General features: G+C 37.8%; 3 protein-coding genes across 12 annotated transcripts in view; 2 read left to right on the top strand and 1 right to left on the bottom strand.

Annotated features, from left to right (window-relative positions):
• Nucleotides 1-200: 200 nt before the first annotated feature.
• dnase1l1l (deoxyribonuclease I-like 1-like) lies at nucleotides 201-3387 on the top strand. 3 transcript variants are annotated; one of them, XM_077224448.1, is made up of 9 exons: nucleotides 201-290; nucleotides 570-722; nucleotides 820-908; nucleotides 991-1077; nucleotides 1218-1330; nucleotides 1424-1536; nucleotides 1637-1794; nucleotides 2707-2803; nucleotides 2877-3387. In XM_077224448.1, the coding sequence occupies exons 2-9, from the start codon at nucleotides 582-584 to the stop codon at nucleotides 2955-2957; spliced, it is 879 nt and encodes a 292-aa protein (XP_077080563.1). In that variant the 5' UTR covers nucleotides 201-290; nucleotides 570-581; the 3' UTR covers nucleotides 2958-3387. The 3 variants fall into 3 exon arrangements, with proteins under 3 accessions (XP_077080563.1, XP_077080562.1, XP_077080561.1); XM_077224447.1 differs by having other exon boundaries at nucleotides 211-290; nucleotides 1637-1762; nucleotides 2877-3013; XM_077224446.1 differs by having other exon boundaries at nucleotides 218-290; nucleotides 573-722; nucleotides 2877-3083.
• Nucleotides 3388-3926: 539 nt separating this feature from the next.
• LOC143732699 (uncharacterized) lies at nucleotides 3927-9956 on the top strand. 3 transcript variants are annotated; one of them, XM_077224015.1, is made up of 8 exons: nucleotides 3927-4359; nucleotides 4614-6197; nucleotides 6285-6351; nucleotides 6482-6774; nucleotides 8215-8287; nucleotides 8365-8419; nucleotides 8492-8611; nucleotides 9427-9956. In XM_077224015.1, exons 1-8 carry the CDS (start codon nucleotides 4317-4319, stop codon nucleotides 9526-9528), a joined length of 2337 nt encoding a protein of 778 aa, XP_077080130.1. In that variant the 5' UTR covers nucleotides 3927-4316; the 3' UTR covers nucleotides 9529-9956. The 3 variants fall into 3 exon arrangements, with proteins under 3 accessions (XP_077080130.1, XP_077080129.1, XP_077080128.1); XM_077224014.1 differs by lacking the exon at nucleotides 9427-9956 and having other exon boundaries at nucleotides 8221-8287; nucleotides 8492-8867; XM_077224013.1 differs by lacking the exon at nucleotides 9427-9956 and having other exon boundaries at nucleotides 8492-8865.
• Nucleotides 9657-11639, bottom strand: part of kcnq2a (potassium voltage-gated channel, KQT-like subfamily, member 2a) — a 28440-nt gene continuing 26457 nt past the window's right edge. For all 6 annotated transcript variants that reach the window (XM_077224006.1, XM_077224007.1, XM_077224008.1 and 3 more), the window contains one exon: nucleotides 9657-11597. In XM_077224006.1, coding sequence (XP_077080121.1) covers nucleotides 10884-11597 — 714 coding nt within the window. In that variant the 3' untranslated portion in view covers nucleotides 9657-10883. The remainder of the gene's footprint in view (nucleotides 11598-11639) is intronic.

The raw sequence follows: 11639 nt of genomic DNA, 5'->3' as shown, positions 1-11639 counted from the left end.
GGTGTACATTTCTTTTAGTTAGCACCCACTGAGAATAAAAGGACAATATTGTCTCGTTGAATGGCTTAAAAAACACATTGTCATGACAGGTCACGCTCTTTAGTGTTCCAGACTGACCTACACATTAATGGAGCTCTGACACAGCTCATTTGAACACATTCACACACTGCCCCTCCCCTTGCCCAACACTGCTTTTCACCATGGCTTCCTGTGTAAAGATAACCAGAGCACATTAAAACATTCATTCCAACACTTTAACGCTCTCAATAGCTTGACAGCCGTCATACAGGGTGAGTCAAATTATATTTTCATGGAAATGCATTTGGTTCATAGATTTAAATTTACAGAGGAACTTTTTTATGGTTGAATTGCAGCTTAACGTTACAAAACTGGAAGTGCAATACCACAGTATGAAGCTGCTGTAGACCTGAGTTGTTTTAACATAAGCTGGCTAATAACACGAGCTGTGCAACAAGAACTTATAACTTATATGCTATTTACTATTACAGTATCCAGTTTTACAAAAATTGGAAGTGTTCTGTTTGACTAATGTAACTTTGTATTTCTAGAAGCTCTGATAAATGAAGTCGCCTCTTCTGGCATGTTTTGTTGGATTATGTTTTTGGAATTCTGTAATATCATTGAAGATCTGTGCCTTCAACATCCAGAGTTATGGGGAAGCAAAGGCCAGTAATAAGAGAGTTATGGAGATTTTGATAAAGGTACAAAATATTTTTGACAGTATGAATAAAGATTAATGTCTGTCTATCTTAAAACATCTTAAATTCTTGAAAATTATTATTATTATGTAATTTCTAGATCATTTCTCGCTGTGACCTGAGTTTGATTCAAGAGGTTCGAGATTCTAAAGGTCAAGCCGTATCTGCACTGTTGATGAACCTGAACAGGTATATATTTACTGCATGTGTCACTGATGCATGCAACTAATTCATGTATAATATAAAAATGTTTTCATTTCGCTTCCCCTAGGTTTGACACATCTCACATTTACACCCATTTAGAGAGTAAAAGAATGGGGAAGAAAACGTACAAAGAGCAGTATGTGTACATTTACAGGTAATGAAACTTTTAAAATGGATGTCGTGCGCAAATGTTAACACAAGCGAAGTGTAAGTGTTAAATCTGTAGTGAACATACCTGAAATTGCGAACACTAGGAGCGAATATGAACTCATCCAGCACATGCTGTGTTCACAGAAAAGACATGCTACAGGTGCAAGAGCAATACCAGCATCCAGAATTCAATGAGACCGCAGCAGGAGTGTTCTCCAGAGAGCCGTTCATCATATGGATCCGTTCTCCCACAACATGTACGTCGCAGAAACCTTAAAATAGCACATTACAACACAATGATTAGCTCAGATACATTTATATTGAATCTGATTGGCTGTATCTTCTTACAGTGGTGAAGAACTTCGTCCTCATTGGTCAGCACACCTGTCCTAAGAATGCAATGAAAGAAATGGAGGCACTTTATGAGGTCTTCCAAACAGTCAGGAAGAAATGGAAAACTGAGGTGCACCAAACCTATCAAATATATTAGATAGAACGATGGACAGAATGACATAATTTATATTAATTCCTCGATTGTATAACAAACGTTTTACCTTATCTAGAATGTGATGTTCCTGGGGGACTTAAATGCAGCCTGCAGCTATGTTACCAATAAAGGACTGAAAAACGTGCGTCTCAAGAGCGACCCAAAGTTCCACTGGTTGATCAGAGATGAACAAGACACTACAGTGCGTGAAAAAACACGCTGCGCTTATGACAGGTCTTACTTTCTTAGCAAACCTATACACAAAAACCATATTGTGACAACAGAGCGCTGCAGGGATGACATGATTTTGTAGGCCAATCCGGAAGATAGCATCTCACTGGTTTCCTTTACAAAAGCCAATAGACTTTTTGGATTATTGTAGAAAATAACCAACAAATGTATATAATTCTTACATTTTGATCATCAAGATGATCTCCACAACTTTTATGAATTTTGTATCCTAAATAGAATCGCCAGAAGTAAAAAGCTATAGGCAAAAAATGAACCCACCACAGTCACATAGCCTACTTCACTACCGCTAAGCTTCCGCCAACTCTTTCAGTCTTTATTTAAATTCTACAAACTTGAGTGGTAAGTGAGTAGATGAGTTTCCCTGTTCACCGTGATAATGTTAACTGTCCCCGACAACTTCTATAGTCTCATTTAGCCACTTGTAAGCAACCACCTTTTTCAAGACACGAGTGGTATTACTGATGTGTTTCATGCCACAGAATAAAACGTGAAAATATCACAAGCTTGTGTTAACCACAGACCTCATTTCAGGCATTTGACCAAAAACCCATTCAAAAACCCACTGACTTGAACACCTGGTCTTTAATTACAATGATTTAAAGAAATTGTTTATCCCCCAAAAATGATCTTTTTCTCACCCTCATGATATTTTAAACCTGAATGAGTTTATTTCTTTTATTCCGGTTAAAATGAGATGTTAGGCGGAATGATTCGACAACTATTTTATTTCATGGAAAAACTAAAGTTCAAAAAAGCATTTCCAGGTTTTAGGACTCATTCCTGCAGCACTCTATAGCATTCTGAGTCTAAACTACAGTTACCAGTTTGACAAAATGACATGCCAATGTGTGTTTGACAGTATAACAGTTTAATCGTTCTGAAAATCCCCTTTAGGATTATTGTTCATGGAAAAGAACTCATTTCAGGGATAGTTCCAGAATCTGCTCAACCGTTCAACTTCAAACAAGAATTTCATCTATCTGAGGAAGAGGTAAACAGAACTGCAAAACAGAGTTAATAATTCATAAACAATATTTGAAATGTCTTTCTTTTTTTGCATTTAGGCTTTGGAAGTCAGTGACCACTATCCTGTAGAAGTGGATTTAAAAGCAAACCATCGCTACCTCATGCGCCACGAACTGTAAAATGAGGAATATCTGTGAATACGGCCTACAAAGTACAGATACTAATATAATTAACAGCCTGATACTGTGATAACTTACTGGTATTTGTACTGTGCTCCAGTATCAACATCTGATACTATGCAGTCTGTGTACAATGTTGTCACACAAGGAAACACCAGCGGCAGAACACATACATGTTTTAAGACACTTAACTGATGCTGCAGAGAAAAAATGTGAATGGATAAGGGTAATGGGAAAAAAAGGACTTGCCCAATTATTATATTGTAGAGTTTACTACACTATTTAAGCCGTTTTGGTATCTTTACCCATGTTATTATTATACAAATTATTTTAAATGATTCAATAATTTGCTTTGCTGTTCTGCTAAGTGCCCTGTATTTGATGTTGCTAATAGTGGAGATGATTAAATAATAAACACAATTTCCTCATATTGCCAGTCTCATTGTAATACTTGAAATTGTAAGAAAATCTAATATACATGGATTAAATTCACAAAACTTCAAATGTGACTCTTTAACAAATACTCATACATATATAAAATGAAAGGTCATTTTCTTATTTAAGTCAGTCATATGTTGTCAGTCCCTTACACTGTTTTGATCAAGATGAATAGAAGCTGTATGCGCTTCTGTTCTTTCATTCTGTAAAGTCAATAAATAATTCACGCTATAAAAATGACTACTCAAACTCGCAGCACTGCAGTGGCTCACAAAAAAAAAAAGAAAACTGTCAAAATGGAAATTGACCATCTTGTATAACCTTAAAAACAGATTTTACTGAGGTGTTTGCAAGCGTTTGGATAAATATACTGTTACTCATGAGGAGGATGTATCAATTTAGCGGAGATATGGTGTGGTTGAGAGCTACACAAACCACAACCTAGAAAATGTCAAAAAAGGCTGCACTCATGCAGCAGCAGTAACACACACACACACACACACACACACACACACACACACACACACACACACACACACACACACACACACACACACACACACACACACACACACACACACACACACACACACACACACAAATACTATGTAATAAATCAAGTAAATATAGGTTGACATACTTGGATAAATTTTGATAATTATTTTTAACAATGTTTATTTACATTGCATGGCAATTTAGCAGTTTTTTGTTCAGTACATGCTAAATTCTGTGATGTTTCTATTCATGCTCTTGATGTTATGGCCTTACTTAAACAGGAAGCAGCTATGACATTATGTGGCACGCATCACACACGCTTATTTTGTCTAGTGGTGGAACATTCAGAGTGTCTGTCATGTCAGTATTTGATTTTGTCGGTACGGGGTGAAATTAAATGCTTAACACCGTTGTGTCAAAAACAAGATGGAGCAAAACATTGCTGATTTTCTAAAGGACACATTCCCAGGTAAGATTTTTGTGTGAGACCTTTTGTGTAGTGAAGAAGTGAAAACTTTTGTAGCCAACTGTGCAGGTTGTGATTCTCACCACTAAACAAATTTATTCCATAAATAATCTGACTTTTTACTATAAAAATACAGCCCAATGTACCTCGTTAATATATAGTAATATAATAGTTTTGCTTTTGATTTTTCATAGGTGGTTTACCCATATTTTAAATTGTGCATTGCATTGTGTTGTCTTTTAAAAAAATAAAAACAGAGGCAAACTTTGAGCATCTACACTCTGATGACGACGTTGACGTACCTCAAAATGAGCCCGACATGGAGGACGACAACAGTCACAGAGAATCCAGTGGATCTGAGTCTGACATAGATTTAGAGTGGGCAAATAGGGAAGAGGAAACTAAGAACTTTTCTGAGAACAATAGGTACTTCTCATTATATGAACAAAGCATGAAGGCAGGATCTATGCCCTGTGGTTCATGGGATGACGACGATACAGATGAAAACAAGCCAAAAACACAAAACCAGCAATTAAGCTTGCATGATGAGGAATGCACAGAGGAGGAAGTCGAGACACATGCAGATATCCATCAAATGAACAAGGTACAAGCTGAAGATGTCAGTATGCTGGAAATGGTTCTTCCAAAAGGAACTCACTATGATCTGGAAACAATGAGCACACAGACCCCATCACATCCACTGAAGAACCATGGACCAGAAGCATCAATGGAGGTCCAGTCTGGGGATGAGATGAAAGAGTTTACAGAAGATGATCATGAAAATCATGAAAGAGAAGAGGAAGGTTTAGCAGAGTATCCCTCTGATTTGTCTCAAAGTGATAGTGGGGACAGCAGTGAGGGTCATGAGGGTGGACAACCCAATCACACGGACACCAAGCTGGCTCTGGGTTGTTCCTATGAGGTGAAGAACCTTGAAGAATCTCCACTGAATTACAAAGTTGTTACTTCAAAGAATGATGTTGTTCAAATGAAAGATGGGTGTAAGGATCCTGTAGACATGCTCACTTATGTCAAGAATGAGGATCTGAATGTGAAGACACCTGGGAAATCTGATGATGACATATTGTTCCGGACAAAGCAGGACAGTATTAGACATGACGAATATAACAGTGAGATTTCGAACACGGGGGAAAGTTCTGATTTTGGAATCTCTGCGAATTTCCAATCTAATTCCAGTGAATCTTACATGACTGAGCAGCCTGACTATGATAGTGATATCAGCAGTGATGGAGAATACTGCAAGAGCCAAGAAGAAAACCCTGATTTCAATTCCCATACAATCTTGGAGGAAAACAACCCAGCTGCCATGAAACAAGAGCACAACTTCATGAAAGACTTTGCTAGAGATCGGGACAGCATTAAACATAAAATAGAGGATGTGGTGGTCACAGATAGTCAGAAAGAGATGTGTGATGTAGAACATTTTTCAAGCAATCCAGCATCTCCTAAAGCAGGAATGGAAGGATCTTCTGAGACATACTCATCTGAACACAGAAATGTGAGTGAGTCACATCTACTAAAGGCCAAGAACAACAAAGAACATGATATCAGTGAACACTCAGAAGTTTCAGACATTGGTGAAAATATCAACACTTTGCTACCCGGGACATTTTGGACCTTGATGGACGATCACAACCTGAAGCTTGACGAATATGACTGGGACATTAATGAAAAAGAAGTGATCTGTGATGAAGAGGACTATTTTCAGGAAGAGCTGGAGAATGATGAGGAGGATAACAAGTGGGAATGGGAGAAAGAAAAACCAAGAATTGAGGCATTTAACAGATTCTACCAGCCCGCCGAAGGCGAGGAAAACAAAGGTAAATGCTTATTTGTGAACCAGATTTTTATTAGGAATTTCATAAATGAATTTGACTGGATAAATTCTTTCCCAACAACTACACCAGGTAGAATCCACAAAGTGACGTTTTGTTTGGATCTAGAATCCTATCTTTATGAGGCGGATAGTGACAGGTAAAACAGATTTCAAAGTTTGATTCTTTACTTCAAAAGTAAAGTGTTTTGCATATATTATATATATATATATTAGATTTTAGTGTAACATACAAGCTCATATATTTGATTGACGTGATTTGCCACACAGCAGTGAAGAGGAACTGAGCACAAAATGTTGCATCAGAGAGTTGCATCCTCCAGAGTCCAGTTCAGTCGAAAAAGAACAGAGCATTAAGGAAGACAGCCATGAACCCTCAGAAGTTTCATACATAGAAAATTTCAGCTCACTTCTGATGGATGAGGACATGAATGAGGAGATCTGTGATGATCAGGATGATTTCTTGGAGAAGCTGAAAAAGGAAATAGAGAGGGACATGGAGCAGGAACAAGCGAGAATTGACAGATACTACGAAGAGTCTGTAAATGAAAAGCAAAATGAGGGTAAGTGCTCTAATGTTTTATAGAAGTTACAATACTGTTGAAAAAAAATTGGGGTCAGTAAGATTTTAATTAGAAATTAATAATTTTATTCAGCAGGGGATTAAATTAATAAAAAGTGACAGTAATGCATTTTAAATATAAACAAATATTTATATTTTAAATGAATGCTGTTCTTTTAATTTTTATATTCATCAAAGAATCCTAAAAAAAAGTATCACGGTTCCTACAAAAAGTTTTATGTTAATATTATATTAACAGTAATATTAATGGTTTTCAACATTGATTATATTATGAAATGTTTCTTAGGCTTCAAATCAGCATATTAGAATGATTTCTTAAAGGGTTACTTCACCCAATTCTGTCAGTGATTACTCACCCTTGTGTTGTTAGGACCCCGTAAGACTTTCATTCATCTTCGGAACAAGAATTATGATACTTTTGATGAAATCTGAGAGCTGTCTCACTCCTTCATAGGCTGCTCGGTAATTGCACCTGCCGGCCCAGAAAAGTTAGTAAAGACATCGTTAAAAAAGTCCAAGTGACTACAGTGGCTCAATCTTAAGTTTATCAAGCAACGAGAATACTTTTTGTGCGCAAAAATCCCCCCAAAACGACTTTATTCAACTATTAATTTTCATCTGCGTGGGCCTCTGATGTGAGTTCACGAGAGCGCAGATGGGTCTAGATGTAGTGTTTAAAATGGTTCTAAAGTGTGCATTTCTTGGATGTCCGAATCGTGAGAAACCAACGAGAAAACTTTAATGGCTTACCTTTCACACTTTCCCCTCAAATGACTGTGAACATCTTCTCAGTTCTCGTGCATGCGTTGTGGCGCTGTTGTGAACTCAGAGGCCCACGCAGAAGAAAATGAATTGCTGTATAAAGTCGTTATTTTTGTTTTTATTTGCGCATAAAAAGTATTCTTGATAAACTTAAGGTTGAGCCACTGTAGTCATTAATTTTAACGATGTCTTTACTAACTTTTCTGGGCTGGCAGATGAAATTACCTTGCAACCTATGAAGGAGTGAGAGCTCTCAGATTTCATCAAAAATATCTTAATTTGTGTTCCGAAGATTAACGAAAGTCTTAAGCGGAACAACATGAGGGTGAGTAATCACTTACAGAATTTTCATTTTTGGGTGAACTAATCCTTTAAGGATCATGTGACACTAAAGAATGGAGTAGGCTAATGATGCTGAAAATTCAGCTTTGTATCACAGGAATACATTTATTTTAAAATGTTTTAAAATAGTTATTTTAAATAAAAATTGTTGCTGTTGCTCAAGCATCAAGGACATGGGTTCAGAAAAAAATGCTGAATGAATGAATGCACGAACAAACAAATTAATAAATAAACGAATGAACGAAAAAATGAATATATATAAGGAATGAATGAATGAATACATAAATAAGTAAAGTGCGCATTTCTCTCTCAAAAGTAACAGACAGGACCCACAGGGTAATGTTTAGGTTGGATCAAGGATCTTCTCAAAATGAGGAAGATAATGATAGGTAAGATGGATTTCATTCATTTTTAAATTTCATTCAGATTTTAGATTGGTAAATTTGTATTTAATATTGCCTTGCAGCAGTGAACACGAATCAAACTCAGAAGATGACACTGCCAATGTCCAGAAGACTGAGGTGAGAACATCAAGCATACAACACAATAATCAAATAATAATAATCTCACATTATTTGCTCTCCACGTTTCAGGACCAAAGTGATTCTGATGACCCACATGAGAGACGTTTATACGCAGCAAGGCACAAAGTTTTGCCAAAGGGGTTACAAAAGGCATGCAAGCAGCTGAAGGAAAACCCCAAAAGAAATAAGGTAAGTATAAACTCGCTAGGATTAAAGAGAAAAAAAAGAAAAAAAAGAAAAAAACAGCATTACAAAATAGATAAAACGGTCATATATTTGAGGTTCCTTTTTTTTTATTATCTGGAGACAGGTTAGACAAAAGCTTTTTTGTCCTTAAAACATAATCGCCGTTTTCCTACTACGCCCCATTACACTTTGCACAAATCATGGGAGTGACCTGCACAGATTTTGGGAGCAACAGAACCCTAAAAGCTTGATTATTTCTGCAGCAATATTACGGACGTGTTAAATATCACTGTAGAAACAGATGTCTGTATTATGTAAAATACGTTGCCTTAATCAAAAAATGTTTCTTAACTGGAACATTAAGTGATATTTTAAAGTGATTTCCGTCATTTTGACAAATAATAAAAAATGCATACCTGCTTTAGAAACATTCCAGTAAACACTTACATTTTAAAGCATCCGTGTGAAAACAAACTTGGAAAGAGACGTGAGGATTTGGGGAGAAAACGAGAGATAATTTGTGCATGGCAGTGAATTATTCATTATTCATTTATTAGACCACAAATGTGCAGTGGGCTATTGGATAAGGAATATTTGTAGCACAACCTTATGATTTGATTCAGTATTTTTGAGTGGAACTACCCCAAACTGGACGTGCCTTCCATAAACTAAAAAGCAGGAGGCTCGTTAGGAAAAAGGTGGATATAAATAATAAAAAATAACAGTGTTTTGTGTAAATAACAACATGCTCATGGTACATCTTCTTCTACTGATAACACCAATAAGACTCTGACTGAACTCTGCCTTGATCTCTCTAGTGTCTTGTCCTGCTGGGGTCAGTGTTAGCAGTGAGTCTTGCGACAGTGGTGGGGCTGCTGTCTTACTACTGGGCCACAGACAGCTTGGACTGGATCTACTGAATTCACATGGATTTTGGATATTCAACATAATTCAAAACACAACATAGAAGTCAAGGCCTCTGCATTATGATTAAGAAATCATTGCACAAGACCATGCAAAACGTCATGAAACAGACAAGCAAACAAACTGAGATAAGACCAACTTTATTTCCATACAGGATGCAACCTAATAGTGTTATGTTTGAACAGCGCTTTGAAATACAGCTTTTTAAAAATGTTTATGTCTTTTAACATGGTAATCTCTGTTTTTTTATGTAAACCACATTTAGATAGATGTAATCATCTTCTGTTTTACTAGGAAAAGTGATACATTTGCAGATGTACATGTCTCTCGTCCCTACAGGACACCTTGTACAAACAAGTGCTTTCAAAGTAAAACTGACCTGGAAAATAAATAAATAAATAAATACATTTGATACATTCCTTTATCCCTGACTATATCTTACTGCAGTTAATGCGACATTCTTTTATTGCTATTTCTTTCTAATCTCAATTGTCATCCTATTAGGTTGTCAGCAAGCTATATTCCATAAACATGCCATGCAGTTAGTGTATTTTTAGGTCTGATTATTATTCAGTGCCTTCTTCACTACAGCATAAAATGTGATTTCTTAGTGCAAGTTACCAAATTCTAGAAAATTAAAACCGATTGCATACAATAGCATGGATATTTCTCCTTTAACAATCACCAGGGTTTGTGGAAATATTATTAGTTCCTCAAAAAGCACGTCTCTCTCTGTGAGTGCTTTGACTTTAAAAGTAGCTAGACAAATTAATTCATCTTTCAACCCTTCAGATAAGAAATGTAAGAGGGGGAAAGTACCTGTAAGGCATGCTCAACTTTCTGTCGTCGGTTTCTTTGGCTGAAATTATTTTCTCCATTGGAACCTTTCATTTTATAATGTTCATTAAATGCTTACTACGAACACATGCCCTGATAAACTACTCGTTTCGCATGACAGTCTTATAACGCATTTCACAAAAGACAATGCAAATAAATAAATAAATATCTTGTGAATCAAAAAAGGTAAAGTGCATTTGATACTGCATTAGCTGTGGTGACTATGCAAACTAATAAAGAAGAGGTGCCTTGTTTGATTTGAGTAAGATCCATGCCGGTAATTGAATACTTTCAATCTTTTCCGCTTGTGAACACACATATCCTCAGCCTCCATATTTGGGCTCTTTTTTAAATCGCAATGTTCATGATTCGTTCTCGCTGATGTTGCATCAGAGCAGTCGGTAATCACTCTAACGTGTGTTTTTCAAGATTGAACTTCCGACAGTTTTAAGTGGCCACATACATGTCCATCTGCTACATCCTGGACACTGGTCTGAACAATATAAATTCAGAATTACTTCAGACCGGGCCACATCCTGTCACCGAAAGGCCCCTCTCCTGTAAACGAGAGAGGTGATGGTGCTCCGGGCGTATACAGGTCGGAGTCCGTATCTGACTCCCCCTCGGCCAGATAAGGCCTGAGACGGGTGCACAGCGTCCCGCCTCCTCCACCAAAAAGCCCCAGACCCACCGGAGGCAAATATTCCCCTTCTCTGGCCTGAGAAATGCTGAAGCCACTAAAAGAGCGGTCTAGTTCCTCATGGTCCACCGAGGGAATGGACAGAGACGTGTCACTCTCGACGGCTGCCTGCTGCTGGATCGGTCTTCTGGACCTGCGCGAGCGGCTGTTGTCACCGCTCTCGTGGAACGGTGGAGGCGGGAGGCGGTACAGTGAGGGGTCGTCAGTGCCTATCGGTGACACTCCTCGGCTGTTGTTCCAGAGAGGCACGCTGAGGGGATGTTCTTCCTGCTGGTGCCACGAGGTAGAGGGCCGACACTGGCTGTCTGTGGGAGTCCTGTTAGGACCAGGATGGACAGGGGACCCGCTCTTGTTTTTATCCTCGTCCTCGTTTTGTGCTTTATCACTCTTATCGTCAGGGCTGTGGTAAGGAGGAGCAGGGTAAGGGATTTTAAAGCCCAGGAGAGCTTCGGTCTCAGATCGCGGGATGCCCATTTGTGTGGTATACATGCTGACCAAAAAGTTGAGTTTGAGGTCCATTGCCCCCACCTGCACAAGGAGAGACAACCGGACTCTTCAGCACTGACATAT

The sequence above is a fragment of the Siphateles boraxobius genome, unplaced genomic scaffold, assembly GCF_051911475.1.
Source record: "Siphateles boraxobius isolate OS27281-9 unplaced genomic scaffold, OSU_SipBor_1 9, whole genome shotgun sequence".
In the NCBI taxonomy this organism is placed as follows: Eukaryota; Metazoa; Chordata; class Actinopteri; order Cypriniformes; family Leuciscidae; genus Siphateles; species Siphateles boraxobius.
Note: the sequence above shows the minus strand (reverse complement) of the source record. Positions and strands in the feature narration are given on the sequence as shown.

Excerpts from the sequence above, each read along its gene's own strand:
- LOC143732699 (XM_077224013.1), top strand. The coding sequence starts at position 4,317 with ATGGAGCAAAACATTGCTGATTTTCTAAAGGACACATTCCCAG. Across the intron at positions 4,360-4,613 it reads TCTAAAGGACACATTCCCAG|AGGCAAACTTTGAGCATCTA; the intron begins GTAAGATTTTTG and ends AAATAAAAACAG. Across the intron at positions 6,198-6,284 it reads CGAAGGCGAGGAAAACAAAG|GTAGAATCCACAAAGTGACG; the intron begins GTAAATGCTTAT and ends CAACTACACCAG.
- dnase1l1l (XM_077224448.1), top strand. The coding sequence starts at position 582 with ATGAAGTCGCCTCTTCTGGCATGTTTTGTTGGATTATGTTTTTGGAAT. Across the intron at positions 723-819 it reads TTATGGAGATTTTGATAAAG|ATCATTTCTCGCTGTGACCT; the intron begins GTACAAAATATT and ends TGTAATTTCTAG. Across the intron at positions 909-990 it reads CTGTTGATGAACCTGAACAG|GTTTGACACATCTCACATTT; the intron begins GTATATATTTAC and ends CGCTTCCCCTAG.